At 35.2% G+C, this 16,617-nt stretch overlaps 1 protein-coding gene across 1 annotated transcript in view; it reads left to right on the top strand.

Annotated features, from left to right (window-relative positions):
- LOC143254997 (atrial natriuretic peptide receptor 1-like) overlaps window positions 1–16,617 on the top strand; it is a 42,638-nt gene that overhangs the window by 19,732 nt on the left and 6,289 nt on the right. The window contains exons 11-16 of the mRNA XM_076509957.1: window positions 2,601–2,769; window positions 7,520–7,669; window positions 10,264–10,387; window positions 11,785–11,853; window positions 14,748–14,922; window positions 15,484–15,582. Coding sequence (XP_076366072.1) covers window positions 2,601–2,769; window positions 7,520–7,669; window positions 10,264–10,387; window positions 11,785–11,853; window positions 14,748–14,922; window positions 15,484–15,582 — 786 coding nt within the window. The remainder of the gene's footprint in view (window positions 1–2,600; window positions 2,770–7,519; window positions 7,670–10,263; window positions 10,388–11,784; window positions 11,854–14,747; window positions 14,923–15,483; window positions 15,583–16,617) is intronic.

The following is a 16,617-nucleotide window of genomic DNA, read 5'->3' as shown; positions in this document are numbered from 1 at the left end:
AGACTAGAGGGAAAGCAGCTAGTCATCACCGCCCACTGCCAACTATTGAGCTACTCTTTTACTAACGAATAGTGGGATTGACCGTCACATTATAACGTCCCCACGGCTGAGAGGGCGAGCATGTTTGGCGCGACAGGGATTCGAACCCGCGACCCTCAGATTACGAGTCGCACGCCTTAACACGCTTGGCCATGCCGGGCCTCAAAAAGCTGAACAGAACCTATCTGTTGATGCTGCTTATTAACTGATCCAACTGCAGTCGGTAGTGTATATTAGGAATTGTTATATATGGAGGCTAGAGATCTCTAGCCTAGTCGTTAATAACCACGTACATAATGCATCGTTCGAGAGAGATTCGCAGAGAAGTAAGGTTTACCTTCCAAGAGTGCGAGAGTTACTTACTTTCTTGTTTTCTAATTTATCTGTTGTTGTTATCTAAGGATTCAGTCCGACATGTCCAAGTGGTTAGGGTGCTCGAGTCGCAATCTGAGGGTCGCGGGTTCGAATCCCTGTCCCACCAAACATGCTCGCCCTTTCAGCTGTGGAGGCATTATAATATGACGATCAATCCCACAATTACTGGGTAAAAGAGTGGTAAAAGTTTGTACTCGGTCATGATTACCAGGTGCCTTCCTTTCAGTCTTACACTGCTAAATTAGGGACGGCTAGCGCAGATAGCCCTCGTGTAGCTTTGCGCTAAATTAACAAACACTTTATATCACTAAAAGGAACGAGCTTTGGTATTAGTACCGCTCCCCAGTTTTTTTGCAGAGAAAATTCATGAAACATCGAAAAATACAAAAATACTTAAAAATACGCCAACCCCTGGTGATTAGAGCACTCGATTCGCAACCTGCAGGTTCGAATCCTGGCACTAAACACACTCGCTCTTTCTGTCGTGGGGTGTTATAATATGATAGTCAATCCCACTGTTAGTTAGTAAAAGAGTAGCTCAAGAGCTGACGGTGGTGGTGATGACTAGCTGCCTACCCATCGCTGATAGCCCTCGTGTAGCTTTGCGCGAAATTCATAAAACAAAATTGAAATTCTATCGATTCAGGATACATTCTTGTAAGTATTAAAAATACCAGTCTGAATCACATATCTGATTTTATCAGGATATTCCAATTAGAATATTTAAGTGAAATAATCACAGATAAAGTTTAATTACAATAACAGCTTGATATTATAATAAAACATGGCTCCGGAAGCGAGTTGGCCCAGGCATGATCTAGTTGTTAGCGCTCTCGGAATGTGAATGCGAGGTTTCAATGTTGGCGGCTCGCTGCCGCAAAACCTCTCTTTGCACCTTGTGGCCGTGGATGCACTACAAAAATAACGTCCTAATCCTCGTTGGTCAAACATGAGTTACTGAAAAGCTGGTGGTAGATGCCATTGAGTGTCTTTTATCCCTCCAGTCTAGCAGTTGAAAGCTCGGGACTACTATGCTAAAATAACCCTAACTGTCTTTCCTCTAGTATGTCAATTCAGCATTAGGGACTTTTTTTTAATGATGTAATATAAGAAACAGTGGCACATATAAAAGAAGTTGGTGGTTAAGGCATTCAAGTCGCAATTTGTGGGTAGTGGGTTCGAAATTCGTCACCAAATACTCTCACCCTTTCACTCGTGAGAGTATTGTTTAGTCTCACTATTCCTTGACAAAGAGTAGCCCAAGAGCTGGCAATAGGTTGCTTCAATCTTCCCTCTAGGCTATTACATCAAATTTAGAGACGGTTATCCCAAATAGCTCTAGAGTAGCTTGTGCAAAATTTAAAGGAAAAAATTAAACATATTTTGTAACAAATATTAAACACCCTCGCATGAAAACAAAATGTAGGCTACATTAATGCCTTTCACCTAAACCGTTCATGAAAAATAACCAGAAATATTGTAGACAATAATTGTAATAATGTAATAAAACAAGATATCGTATATCACTCTTTTAAACTGTTGTTATTAAATCATTTCAGTTAATCTTTAAATTAAAATTAAATATTTAATTCTATCTCCTTTTGTATTATACGATGGAGACTTAATATAGTATACTAAAGTAATAAAAGAGTGTACGTTTACGACTGTTCAAGGTATTTTTAACCTATTTTTTAACCCTAACCTATACGTCTGTCTACAAATTACAACGCATAAAAATATTTCAAGATTTTTGTCTCTTACAACACTTAGTGCAAACGAAACAAAAACCTCAAAATATTCGCATAAAATCACTAATTTTACATTCAAATACTCAGAAAACCCAAACAGTAATTGTTAGTACTAAATGCTATATCGACGTTATTTTCATAATTTAATTTTTCTGTTTTTCATACCTTGTTCGGGACCTGTAAAGCATAGCCATCCATAAATCAAGGTGTAGGTGTAGATAGACATATACATGTCTATCTTGCAGTTACGTTAATTAGCAAACAGGTTTTTTTACTTCTTATTGTAAAACCGTTATACGTATTTGTAATCACCTTTTCTGTTATATTTTCATACATCTGAATGAAACCGTTCAAACGAGTTTTTTTAAGTGGTAGTGTATTTACGTAATTGATAATACTTAAAGAAATTTTACATACGTGCTTGAATGGGTCTTTCAGAAATAATTCACAAGGTTAAACGGGGAACTACGCCACCATTCCGGCCACAGATATCCTCTGATGAGTGTCCATCTGACTTTCAATCCATGATATTTTCTTGTTGGGATGAAAACCCAGCTTCCAGGCCAGCCTTTTCCTCCATCAAGCAGCAGATGAAGAAAATCACCAAGTAAGGTTACGCTCACCATGATTTACTGAAAACATCCTGCCAAGTAAGGTTATCTTTCACAGTCGTCAATAATATCCGAGTAAGGCTATATTTAATAGTGATGAATAAAAACATGACAAATAGATTATGTTTACCATCCAGCAGTAAGAACCTAATAAGTAAGGTTATTTTTACCACTCAACAGCAAATATCTGACAAGTACGATATGTTCATCATTCAACAGTAAGAACCTAATAAGTACGTTATGTTTACTATTCAGTAGTAAGAACCTAAAAAGTAAGGTTATTTTTACCAGTCGACACCAATTCTCTGACAAGTACATTATGTTCATCGTTCAACAGTAAGAACCTAATAAGTAAGGTTATTTTTAATCAGTCAACAGCAAATATCTGACAAGTGCACTGTGTTCATCATTCAACAGTAAGAACCTAACAAGTACATTATGTTTACTACTCAATAGTAATAACCTGACAAGTAACTTATGTTCATCATTCAACAGTAAGAACCTGACATGTAACTTATGTTCGTCATTCAACACTAAGAACCTGACACGTGAGTTATGTTCATCGTTCAACAGTAAGAACCTTACAAGTAAGTTATGTTCATCATTCAACAGTAAGAACCTGTAAAGTAACTATGTTCATCATTCAACAATAAGAACGTGAAAAGTAACTTATGTTCATCATTCAACAGTAAGAACCTGACAAGTAAGTTATGTTCATCATTCAACAGTAAGAACCTGCAACGTAACTATGTTCATCATTCAACAATAAGAACCTGACAAGTAAGTTATGTTCATCATTCAACAGTAAGAACCTGACAAGTAAGTTATGTTCATCATTCAACAGTCAGAACCTGAAAAGTAACTTATGTTCATCATTCAACAGTAAGAACTTAAGAAGTAAGGTTGGTACTTAAAAATAATAAACACTTACCTTACATACAAGCCGAAATCTTTAGGTAAATTATTAGCCAATAACATCAACACCTAGGATGTTAGTAATCATAAGTGACTGACTAATCAAATCTAACTATTTATAACATTAGCATGTAGCCAAGACTAGCATCCTAGAATGTAAGAAGAGTGACACGTAGCATTAAATGTTAGAATAGTAACATGTAGCACTTTAGGTCTTAGAATAGTGACATAGCTTCAGGTGTTAGAATAGTGACATAGCTTCCAGTTTTAGAATAGTGACATAGCTTCCAGTTTTAGAATAGTGACATGTAGGCTTACGTGTTAGAAAAGTGTCGTAGCTTTAAGTGTCAGAATAGTGACATAACTTTAGGTGTTAGAATAGTGACATGTACCCTTAAGTGTTATAGTAGTGGCATGTAACCTTAAGTGTTTGAATAGCGACATTTAGCCAAGGGTGGTATAATAGAGACGTGAAGCCACCTAGTGTTATTTTACATTTTACCTTTCATGGTTACAAAAGCTATCACCCACATGAATAACCTTCCATGTACCGGCCAACACAACTCTGTAAAAGGACACAGACCTCCAGATTAACTTACCTGAAACTGAAATAACTCCCTTCGAGTGGTGAGGGGACCTATCAAAAGAAGTCGCCTCACTGGGCTGTCATCAGAAAGTGAAACTCAAAAGGTGGATTATCACGTAACGAACTGACACAATAGACGTTAGTTCCACAGAGTGCTAACAAGGAACATCTAGCTCCACAATTTTTTAATAGTTTCACATGGTTTCACAGAAGGCTGCCAAGGAACAGATAGTTCCACAATGTTCTGACAGCTTTACCTAGTCCCATAGAGTGTCGCCAAAAGTTCTTATTAACCAGTTTGGCTTGTTAACCGGTGACTTCGACATAATAACTTTAACTGTAAAATTTACTATCTTTACAATAACATGATCAACTTTCTAAGTTATAGTATAGTATACGTAATACAACACAGTTTGACTATTTTTGTAAAAATACTTTTACACACAGTATATTTTAATTTACATTTTAACTTACCCATAAATCATTAAACCTCAATACACGTTTCCTGTTATACTATTACTAAAGGCAAATAGAGATTACGGCTATTCAGACAAGGTTGTTGCTTACCATACATGAGCTGGTAGCACGTTATGCTAATATTTATTTATTAAATATTAAATAATTAAATGATTCGTTTCTGGAAGAACATGCTACATGTTTCGACAGAACATTGGTCGTCGTCCTTCTGTGTGAATAATAAGTTTTAATAATAATGCTCCAAAACATGTAGTATGTTTCCTAAAAAATGGGTCATTTAATTACGCTTGTAAATCGTTTTCCAACCTATTATTACGCAATAATTTTTAAAATAAAGAAAAATAAAGGTTAAGTCCACCATAATGGAACGATAAGAACAAGTTTGTATGGATTAAAAACATATATGGATTGTATGGATTGATACACGTCTGAACACGTTCACGTGCCCTCTTCAGTCCAACTTTGATTTGTTAACGAAACACGTGCACATACCCGAGCCACAGCGGAGCAGCAACGTGTTTAGAAACCACTTTCATACATTAAATTTTGATAAAATTTCGTATAGAAATTATGTTGTATATTAGAAAATAGAAGATAAACTTGATTACAATTGTAAAATTACCAAAATAATAAACTAAGGGCAGCTTTTAGCATTAATGGGTGTATTTTAAGTTTTTTATGACAAATAATAAACGAAAAAATGTTTTTGATGTAACTTATAAAACATTTTTGGTCTGGAACTACTGAAAGTCATTAGAAAAAATTCAAACTTTATATACTCGTGTTCTTTCGCTATTTTTGGAGTAAACCATACGTGAAGAAAGAGTCACGACACAGGATAGTTCGTTTGTTTTTGGAATTTCGCGCAAAGCTACACGAGGGCTATTTGCGTTAGCCGTCCCTAATTTAGCAGTGTAAGACTGAAGAGAAGGCAGCTAGTCATCACCACCCACCGCCAACTTTTGGGCTACTCTTTTACCAGCGAATATTGGGATTGACCGTCACATTATAACGCCCCCACGGCTGAAAGGGCAAGCATGTTTGGTGCGACGGGGATTCGAACCCGCGACCCTCAGATTACGAGTCGAGCGCCCTCATCACCTGGCCATGCCGGGCCGATAGTATTTGGTACAGCATAACATCATATACTTATGGCTTTATTGTTACGAAACATGCCTTAAAAATGTTACATTTTATAATATTCATTGTTTTTACTTAAGAATAAAATGCTTTGTATTGAATATATTGTTTGTTTGTTTGGAATTTCACGCAAAGCTACATGAGGTATACTTGCACAAGCTATCTCTAATTTATCAGTGAAAAACATGAGGGAAGGTAGCTAGTTATCACTACCCACCGCCAGCTTTTGGGCTACTGTTTTACCAACGAATTATAAGATTGACTGTCATGTAATAATGCCCCACAGCTGAAAGGACGAGAATGTGGGGTTGGACGGGGATTTAGTCCCTCGACCTGCAAATTGCGAGTCGATCGCTCTAATCATCTGTTTCTGCCAGGCCTATCGGGTAGATATATAGTTTAAGAAATGTGGGTAAAATCAAATTTAATAGAAGTTACGAATGAAAACAGCCATTTTAGGCTCATCTAGGAAACAAACATTGAGTACAAGTTTGAATAATTTTACTGTGTATCAAAACCCATTTAAGTTTAGGTATGCTGTATTAGTCTTTAGTTAATGTGATTGATGGGTTGGTTATTGAAAATTTTAACCGTTAAGTTAACACGAAAAATATACTTTGAAGACTAGTTATTTAAATTAAACTAGTATATGTATATTCATACGAAGTATACTAAATGAATGCTTGATCTGTGCTGTATTCACTTTATTTATTAAGATATATGTGTGATATACCTACAGCTTGAAAGTTTCTATATATAACATGGAAAACGGTCTAGTCTAGACATAAAGACTGCAAGTAAACTGGTATGTGGATAATCATATAAACTAAACTGTTTTGAAATCTGAAAGGCTGGTCTTACCTTTTTTTTTGCTCCTGAAAAGTACGCTTTTTATTTTTTTTCCTTTTTTTCTGTACTAATGGTTAAACAGCTATACAATCGGTGAAAGATGAAACTGAGGTAATTAGAACTTATGACATGTCGTTATCGGTCAATTCCAGCTTCTGGCGGCACAATGTGGAACTATCTTCCCTCTGGCGTTAGTCTATGGAACTAACTCATATGACTTCACAAGGAATGTTATTTTCTTGCATTGGGATTACCATTAACTATCCGTGTAGGATTTATTTATGAATGTTCTCTGTTGCTGTGTATGTACAGGCAAAACAAATTAATTTGATAATTTCTAGTGGAATGTTTTAGCGACGAGGCTCGTTATACCACCCTATACAGTGTCGCATTACTTGGCAGAACATATTGTATCACTTCGGTTTCTGTATTTGCAACATATAACTGGTATTAAGATGTAATCTGGAGAAGGGAATGCTGCCAACTTACCTAAATTAATATTACTTATAAACAGTAGCGGCCTTAGTCATTCTGGAGTCCTGGACAGAATTCGGTAAATGTGGCCCCATAATGATAAGAAAACTGAAAAGTAGACTAAAATTAAAAGGCATAGCATCGGGGGCCCTTTCATGTGTGGGGCCTTGGGCATTTATCCATTAGGTAAAACCGCCTATGCTTATAAATATATACAGTATAAATGGTTTCATTGCATTTGTAATCGTAGACATCAATTTGGGACTCCGTTTATTTAAAAGTTTTAATTGTTTCGCACTCCATAGGTCAATGGGAAGTGGGAATTTTCTGGACAATCTCCTGACTCGAATGGAACAATATGCTACAAACCTGGAACAGTTGGTGGAAGAAAAGACATCTGCTTTCCTAGAAGAGAAGAAGAAGAGTGAGGAACTTCTGTATCAGGTGATCCCAAAGTAAGATTTGTGACATATTCTAACTAGAAATGGAAGCCATTTTGTGAACAACTGAAACCTAGATATGTGGTTTCTGAGCTCATTTACAGTTCAGAAAGTGTGAAGTGTGTGGCTGTTGTCAAAATTAGATGTATTAAAAGTAAAACTGATATCATATTGGTAGAAGAAATTGACTAAGTTTGACCTAGTGATTAGCGAGCCAAACTGTGTGTCTTAGGATCCATGTTCGCGCCCCGTTATGGACAAAATGAAAACGTGCTGTGTACATTGGGATAGTGTGTGCATATAAAAAGGATTGTTAAAGTAGCCCAAAATTATAGGTGAGTGGTGTTTACTAGCTATCTTCTTTTATATCTATCACATCAAAATTAGGATCAGCCAGCATAAATAGCCCTCGAGTAGCTTTGTGTGATATGCCACAATACAAAAGAATATTCGTACAAAGCTGCAGAAAAGTAACTTGTACTAGCTGTCACTAATTTTTTTAAAACCTGGCAGATTAGACGAAAGGCAGTTAATCAACAGACTAACTCTCATCTTATCCTATTTCACCAAGTAGTAGCAGTTGAACATAACCCTTTTAACGCACTCACGATTTCATTAATTATTTCATCTCTGAAGTGCGTCAGTATCTCAACAAACATTAATAATATTTTAACAAACCCTCAAAATTACGTTAACTTTTCGTAATAATTTTTTCTTTTAAATTATTCAGGAGTCGATAAGAATGTATGCTTTGTTTACCTTTAGAAAATATATTTTTATTAAATATTTCTCTATGAACAAAGTAAACATATGATTTCAAGTTTCAGTACCATAGACAACTGATGATAAGAACCAGCTAACGTATTCAGTTCCTGGTTTCAGTACCATAGAGAATTGATGATAAGAACCAGCTAACGTATTCAGTTCCTGGTTTCAGTACCAAAGAGAACTGGTGATAAGAACCAGCTAACGTATTCAGTTCCTGGTTTCAGTACCAAAGAGAACTGGTGATAAGAACCAGCTAACGTATTCAGTTCCTGGTTTCAGTACCATAGAGAACTGGTGATAAGAACCAGCTAACGTATTTAGTTTCTGTGTTCAGGTCTAAATAGAGAGCCTCATGGTAAGTATAAACTAATGTATTCAGTTCCATATTTTAGGTCCGAAGAGAATTCGAGGTACAAACACGGTAGTTTGTTCAAGTAGATAGATATTTCATGTTAGGAATACACCAATGTATTTAGGTTCTAACAAAATCTCTTAGAGAAGGTTATTTTTCCATATTCCACTAGATCATACTTGTCAGAGGAAAGTAACAATTAGAAAAGTGTTAAGACAAAATTTATATTAAATTCGGTATTTTCAGTAGAAAAACAAAAGTCGATAACCAGAATGTCCATGTTGTATTTGTTTAAAGCATGGATGTCAATTGGTACCATTGCATGAGATAGCTTGATAACGAATCAGCTATCAAGTAATAATATATACTTATATGATTATTTGATAACTCAAAAACATGTTTCTTTATTTTTTGTTATTCTTGTTTTTGAATGAACTGCAACATTTTGTGAATTCAAAACACCAAAATAAACCAAATTACAGCGCAGACCCGTACCCTTGGAGGATGAGAGGTCAAGGAGTAATCCATCACTTACTAAGCCTAATATGGAATCATAATATGTTTTACAAGTTAAATAAAGTTTCTCTCTGTCACGTGCTTTAAATAGTAATAAAATTACTTAATACTTAGAATACCATAGATAAACTAAATCAGATTACAACGCAGACCCTTAGCCTGGGGAGGGGTAAGAGGTCAAGGGATCATTCAGCTTGTTCACTTACTAAGCCTAATGTGTAATCAGAATATGTTTTACTCATTAGATAATGTTTCTATTTATCACGTGTTTTAAATAGTACTAATATTACTTAACACTGAAAATACCACAGAGCTTAAAAACATAATCAATTGAAACAATTAAAACACTAAATATGAATGTTTATAAGAAAATAACCTAATGCCTCATTGAAGTTAGTTTCGTAAATTCAGTGTCTTGATACGTTAATGACATATTGTGCACCTACATAAAACCACGTGTCTCATCATGCTTACTTTCTAGTAGAAGCATAAGAGGCCATTGGCTAGCTATAGGCTTATAACGTGTTAAAAATATATTAAAATAATCGATTATAAACGTTATATAATACACAATTATTTTGTATTTAAAAAAAACTGATCAACGGCCATAAGAAAAGCACTCTACATGGTTTCACGTTATCCTCATGTATTAACGACGTCGGAGCATGTAAAGTGAAACTTTAATAGTCGCGGCTGTAAGTATATCTCAAAGCAATCAAAAGATGGAGCTATAAGTTAAACGATTTTACTCGAGTAAAAAAAAAAGTACAGAACCATTCTATGAGCCGCTATACCGCGACTAAAAGTGTTAATTGTGTATTATTTAACATTGGTCGTTGACTATTTTAATTTATCTTAATTGTTCATACAAATTTCCTTAAATTTTATCATTCGTGTTAAAACAATCCGAGAATGAGTTCTGTAGACACTCTCTTATTTCACAAACACCTGATTTATTAATTTGTAAATTCAGGTACGTAGCCGATCAGCTGAAGGCAGGACATCACGTTAAACCTGAGACATTCGAATGTGTAACTATTTACTTCAGTGACATTGTGGGTTTCACTTCGCTCTCAGCCGAGAGTACAGCAATGGAGGTAAGAAAATTTGTTTTTCCTTGTTAAGCAAAATTTGAACTAAAGTTACAACAACAACACACATACGCTCACACCAAAAAATACACCTTTAGATTTTTTATCGTTAAACTTATGTGAACTGTGTTGATACAATTAATAATAATTCATATATGTTAAGCGATACTTCAACTTTGTTTACAAGAAAATATTAGTAAGAAATATCGCTGTAGGATGGACTTCATATTCACTTCAACAATCTTTAAATCTATCAGTGAGTTATTTAATATTCAATAGCGTTTGAATCTTCGTGAAAGTAGTTTCTAAAAAATAATTAAGTGACAATAACCTTATCCATCTGGACTATAACGTATGATCGACTGACCAGTTGAATAAAACATTGCTAAAAAGAATCCGGTAAGTGCATGTAACTAACGCATCGTTAGATTAACTTTGTTTCTTCGATTGATCTAGCTCGAGTCTTAGTTGTTGTCTAACTGCCAACTTAAAACAAATAGATAGGAGTAAAAATATATATATATCGGATTATTTATTGTTTGCGACCCGTTACAAACAAAGACAATGATCTCCAAACATAGAAGTTGTGGTGTACTAATAAGTTTATAATTAGGCCCCAAGCTACACTATGGGCTGTCTGCGCTCTGCCTATCGCAATTATCTAAACTCTTTGCTACTTGGGGAAGGGGGCATACTAATAAGTAAGGCATTCCTGCTTTTCGGTTCGATTATAGTAATCCGATAGATGGCAGTGTATGTTGTTGACAAGCTGCTTCCTAACTAATTCAAAATTAGGGACTGCCGTGTGCCTCCTGCTAAACATAATTAATAAGAAGTAAATAAATGTTCTTCTGTTGGCTTTTTCTTTGCTCTACAAGCATTATAACGTTTTCATCTGGTTTAGGCTAAGCTAAATGGGATCATTAATAATTAGTAATGTCATTTCTCTAGTAGATGTTTTAAACCAGCAATATACCATTACTTCTTCGAGTGGTATTTGTCCATACGTATACATATTTTTGTCTTATTATCAATATTTCAATCTGTGAAGTCATTTAAGGATTATACTGCCGAATGAAACAAATTACTAATTATAGTATTCTTTAAGCGAAAATAAAATTCTTACACATTTAAATCGATGTGATAATTTTTAACCCACGTAGAATTGTGGTTTTTATGATTTACCAAACAATTAATACATTAAGTCATCGCAAATGTTTATTTTTATTAGCATATTCTTTGATAGGATGCCAAAAAAAACGTTATAAAACTAGTTCATAACTTTTTCAGATATACTCACATATTTTTCGTTCATTGTAGAGAAAGAAAAATGAGTTTAATTTTTTACTTTTATGTATTTCATTTTCAAGGCAACCCCATTTAAATGTTTGGTTTTCTTTCAGGTGGTCGACCTGTTAAACGACTTGTACACAACCTTCGATGCAATTATTGAAAACTATGGTGTATACAAGGTGAGATAATGTTTTTGTTTTGTTTTTTATACTATATCATCACATAACTCTAGAATTATATATGACGAAACTACTATATGTACATTTGAAGTGTTTCCTGTATTGTATCTGCACTTAACCAGAGAATTATCTTTGGGGAACTCATAACCTTTACAAGGTGAGGAAGTATTTTTTTATGTTTTATCTTCATTTAACCTTAGAATTATCTATGCAGAAACGAAACTAGCTCGTACGAGTGTTTTAAATGTTGTATCATCACTGGGTATGGGGAAGTTATAATATGTACAAGGTGATTAAATTATATCTATAGGAAAACCAGACTGTTATGTTTAAAATGTGAGGAAATGTTGTAATTTCAATTAATCTCATAATTACATGTAGGGTTTTAATATACTCCATCAGTCTTTAAACAAATTTTTCCTAAAGTATAAATATACACAAATTATTTGTGGGGTCATGACTTCGTTACTTCCAAGGTTAAAATATGAGTCATGTAAAATAATAAAACAAAAATCCAATCAGGCATGTAATTAATCCACTCAATTAGTCCTGAGGTCCCTCGTTCATGTCCATCTCGTAATATGAGAGTCGCGGGTTCGAATCCCGTCGCACCAGACATGCTCGCCTTTTCAGCCGTGGGGGCATTATAATTTGACGGTCAATTCCACTATTCCTTAGTAAAAGAGTAGCCCAAGAGTTGGTGGTGGGTGGTGATGACTAGCTGCCTTCCCTCTAGTCTTACACTACTAAATTAGGGATGGCTAGCACAGATAGCCCTCGTGTAGCTTTGCGCGAAATTCAAAAAACAAACAATCATATCCCCCTTGTGGCACAGTAGTGGGCAGAACGGAGATAGTCCATTGCGTAGCTTTGTGCTTAATTATAAACAAAACAACCCGTATTCATTGTACATAGAAATTGATTTAACTTAAAAAAAGAACAGAGAAAACACAAAATTAATTAATTGTACCAGTATATAACAATATAAACAGCGACAAATGTGTTTCAAATTAAAAATATACCAAGTTACACAAACTTAGTAATTAGTAGTTATGTAAGAGAATAAACAGCAGATCTGCTTACTTATAAATGAAATACATTTTTTTTCAAATGTAACAAGTACTCCCGTAGGTTATTTTAAACAGATAATACTCTGTAAATGTTCTATCTACATATTCAAATATATCAGTTAATATTTATAAAATTATCTACGATATTAATGACGTCTATTATAAAAATGATACTACAAGTGTACAACCCTATTAATGACGAGTTAAGCTAAGAGAAATTATTAATAACCATACAGTTATTATTCGTGTCTCCTAAAGTGAAATTAAACATTAATGAGAGACAGTTTTATCGCGTTATTGTAATTATTATACTAGGACCAAGTGGGTGAATATAAAATGGATTTACGACACTAAAGTTAAGCCTGAATTCACATATTAAGATTTTTTTCACTTGTTCGTTATATAGCACAAACTTACACAACTAGGCTGTGCCCACTACGGTTATGGAAATCTCGTTCTTTGTGTTATTAGTATTCCCAGACTTATCTCTGAATCACCGTGGGGTTACGTATAAAGAAGTTATTCTGAAATGTCGGTATCTCTTGGGTCAGTTTTATTTAATTAACAGTATACGTTCGTGACTCTAGAATCTGTATATATTGTGCTACCGTGAAAGAAAAAAAAAGTTTGAAACGGTTATTGAATCTATAGAAGTCCCCCAGTGAAACAGTGGTAAACTATCGAACTTTAAAACGTTAAAAACCGTTGTAGACTTCGCTGGTGAGGATATGTCAAACAGCCCAATGTGGCTTTGCTGTACAACAAACAAAGAGTCTGTTTACACGTTTGGTGAAAACCTCGCAAGTTGGTGTTAAGAAAATAAAACAACTAACAACAGAAGGAATTTCGCGAAATTTCAAAAACAAACAAAAACTTTTGACAACATCTCAACATTACTCGTAAAAACTCTAGTTTTATTTATTGTTCACAAAAACGTAGGAGATGTTTTGAATTTTGCGACATTTACACATTTTTAGATTTGATTAGCAAGTGACTTGCTGTAGTGATAATTGAGAATCTTCTAGAATGTCGCAAAATTCCACAGTCCAGCATGTTAACTACTAGGACTGTGGATTTGAGATGTAAGGTTTGTGGCCCGTTACTCAAAAATGCTCTCCGAATCATCGAGGTGCGAATATCCAATAAAAGTTATTGTCAGAAACCACCTAGTATTATAAGCCCAAGAGTTAGCGGTGGATATTCATCTCAGACTTAAGGATGAGTGCACAACTAGACTTTGTGTATCTTCGTGAAAGTTTCGGAAACAAACAAATAAGTATCTTCTTTAGTGACAAGTTAAAAAAAAGGAAAACTACAATGTTAGAAACACGTAGTTCATTTTTTTATTAAAAAAACAACTCTGCATAGTAAAGCGAATGTTCCTTCGAGGAACTAACGTATACTGAATCTTACGGTATAACGAAAACTATTGTGGAGTATCTGAACTTCTTGCTAAGATAAAAAACAATAACACGTGGCCATTGAGTTGGTTTGTTGAATTTTGCGCTAAGCCACTCGAACACTATTTGCGTTATATATCTTTAATTTTGAAGTGATATTCCGCTAACTCTTGAGTTACTCTCTACCAACGAATAGTGGGATCGACCATCACATTGTATCTCTCCCATGGCTGAAAGGTCCAGCATGTCTGATGATCAACCACAGACTGAGGGTCAAGTGCTCTAACCAGCAGGTTATACCAGGCCTGAGGCCAGTGAGAAGGAAAAGAAAGATTGGTGAAATTATTCTTACTTTCTTCCAACTGAATAATGTCATGTTTTTAATATTACGGCAAATAAGTAAAAGCGGAGATGTTATTTCTAGGTAGAAACCATTGGTGACGCCTATATGGTAGTGTCAGGAGTACCAGTCCCCAACGGGAATGAACACGCCCGAGAGATTGCAAGAATGTCTCTGACCATCAGAGAAGCTATTTGTAAATTTAAAATCCGCCACCGTCCTGGCAGAAAAATGCAAATCAGAATTGGAATGCACACTGGTAAGTGAGTTAGTCTCAGCACGTTGGTCCGTAAGTCTGGGTCCTGACAATCTGCTAAATTAACGAGATCCGGTAAGTCTTAGAAATTTTGAGGGTTGGGCCATGACCACTCATTGAATATATTATTCATTAATTCTCAAACAAACAACAACAAATAAGTAAAATTTAGATAAACTTTTGAATCTGTGAATTCATCAGGTTAACGGTCTGAGAAAGCTTGATTATTACTTGTCTATAATGTAAAATGCACACCACTAATTGTTTAAAACCGAGTAGCTTAGAATAATTACCAGTAGGAGACATCTGTTAATTAAAGAAGACTTGTAAATAACCACTCACTGAGTTAAGAATTCAGTAAGTCTGTTCATCAGGTCTTGATAGTACTTGATGTCGTTATTAGATAAAGAATTCGTAAATCCAGTTTTCTTGCTCATTCATTCTTTCTTTTCTTTTTTTTTTTTTGGGGGGTTAATTAGAAATAATTTTACAGAAACCTGTGAAAATGTTGAATTGTGTTAATAATCATAGATGGGAATTAATTAGAGTGTTTCATCACTTCAGGATCGTGTGCTGCGGGTGTGGTTGGTCTGAAAATGCCACGCTACTGTTTGTTTGGCGACACTGTCAACACAGCTTCCCGTATGGAGAGTAATGGTGAAGGTAAGCTTCTTAAATCAGTTGTGGGTACTGCTGGTTATGGTTAGATTTGTTTATGTGTTGCTGTTGTTTTTTTATAACTACGGGCAAAGCTACACAAGGGCTATCTGCTCTAGCCTTCCTAATTTAGCAGTTTAAGACTAGAGCGAAGCCAGGTAGTCCTCATCACCCACAGCCATCTTTTGGTCTACTCTTTTATCAACGAATAGTGAGATTGACCATCACATAATAATGCCCCCACATTTGATAGGGTGAGTACATTTGATGTGAAGGGGATTCGAACTCCCGACCCTAACCATCTGGCCATGCTGGACGGTATGGTTAGTCTTAGAGAAAAAGAAATGCGATTCTATTTCCTGTTTCCTGACACTGTCAATACAACTTCCCTCATGACAAGTTGAGTTGTCTCTAACCAGATGTCGCTCACCATACAAAATGATGGACATTCTGAGTCTTTCATATTCATAGCCTTAAAAATGGAACACGTGAATTGGACATGGCACGAAAAGGGTAAGATAATTAAAACTGCCTACAAGTGATAAAATGTAACATACTGAGAGTAATGTAACAAGAAAGTAAGAAGGGTTGTTACATAGGATTCAGTAACAATTCCTCACACAGGGTAAGATGTCCACGCTGAGCTTGACCCTCCCTGGTCCAAAACATGGACTTAATCCCGAGGAAAATAAATGAAGGAAAAAGAGAACAAATAGCTAAATACGTAAAATATGTTAAAGTATCATTGGGCCTGGTAGGGCTTTTAAATTACGTATTAATTACAGCTTCAATTAATTACAACTAACAACAATGTTTTACATTCGTTTTATTCATATTTGAACATCTTAGTTGTTGATATATGAAGTGCACTGATCTGCAGTAATTGCATGTCCTGCATATCGAAACAAATGGGGCGGAAATGCAATTTCAACAGCTGAAGATAATATGGTATATGTAACCTGATAACAAAAGATTATGCCCGGCATTAGGGTGCTTAACTCGTAATCTGAGGGTCACAGGTTCGAATCCCCGTTACACGAA

The sequence above is a fragment of the Tachypleus tridentatus genome, chromosome 7 (genome assembly GCF_004210375.1).
Source record: "Tachypleus tridentatus isolate NWPU-2018 chromosome 7, ASM421037v1, whole genome shotgun sequence".
Lineage (NCBI taxonomy): Eukaryota > Metazoa > Arthropoda > Merostomata > Xiphosura > Limulidae > Tachypleus > Tachypleus tridentatus.
This window is presented reverse-complemented; position numbering and strand designations above follow the sequence as displayed.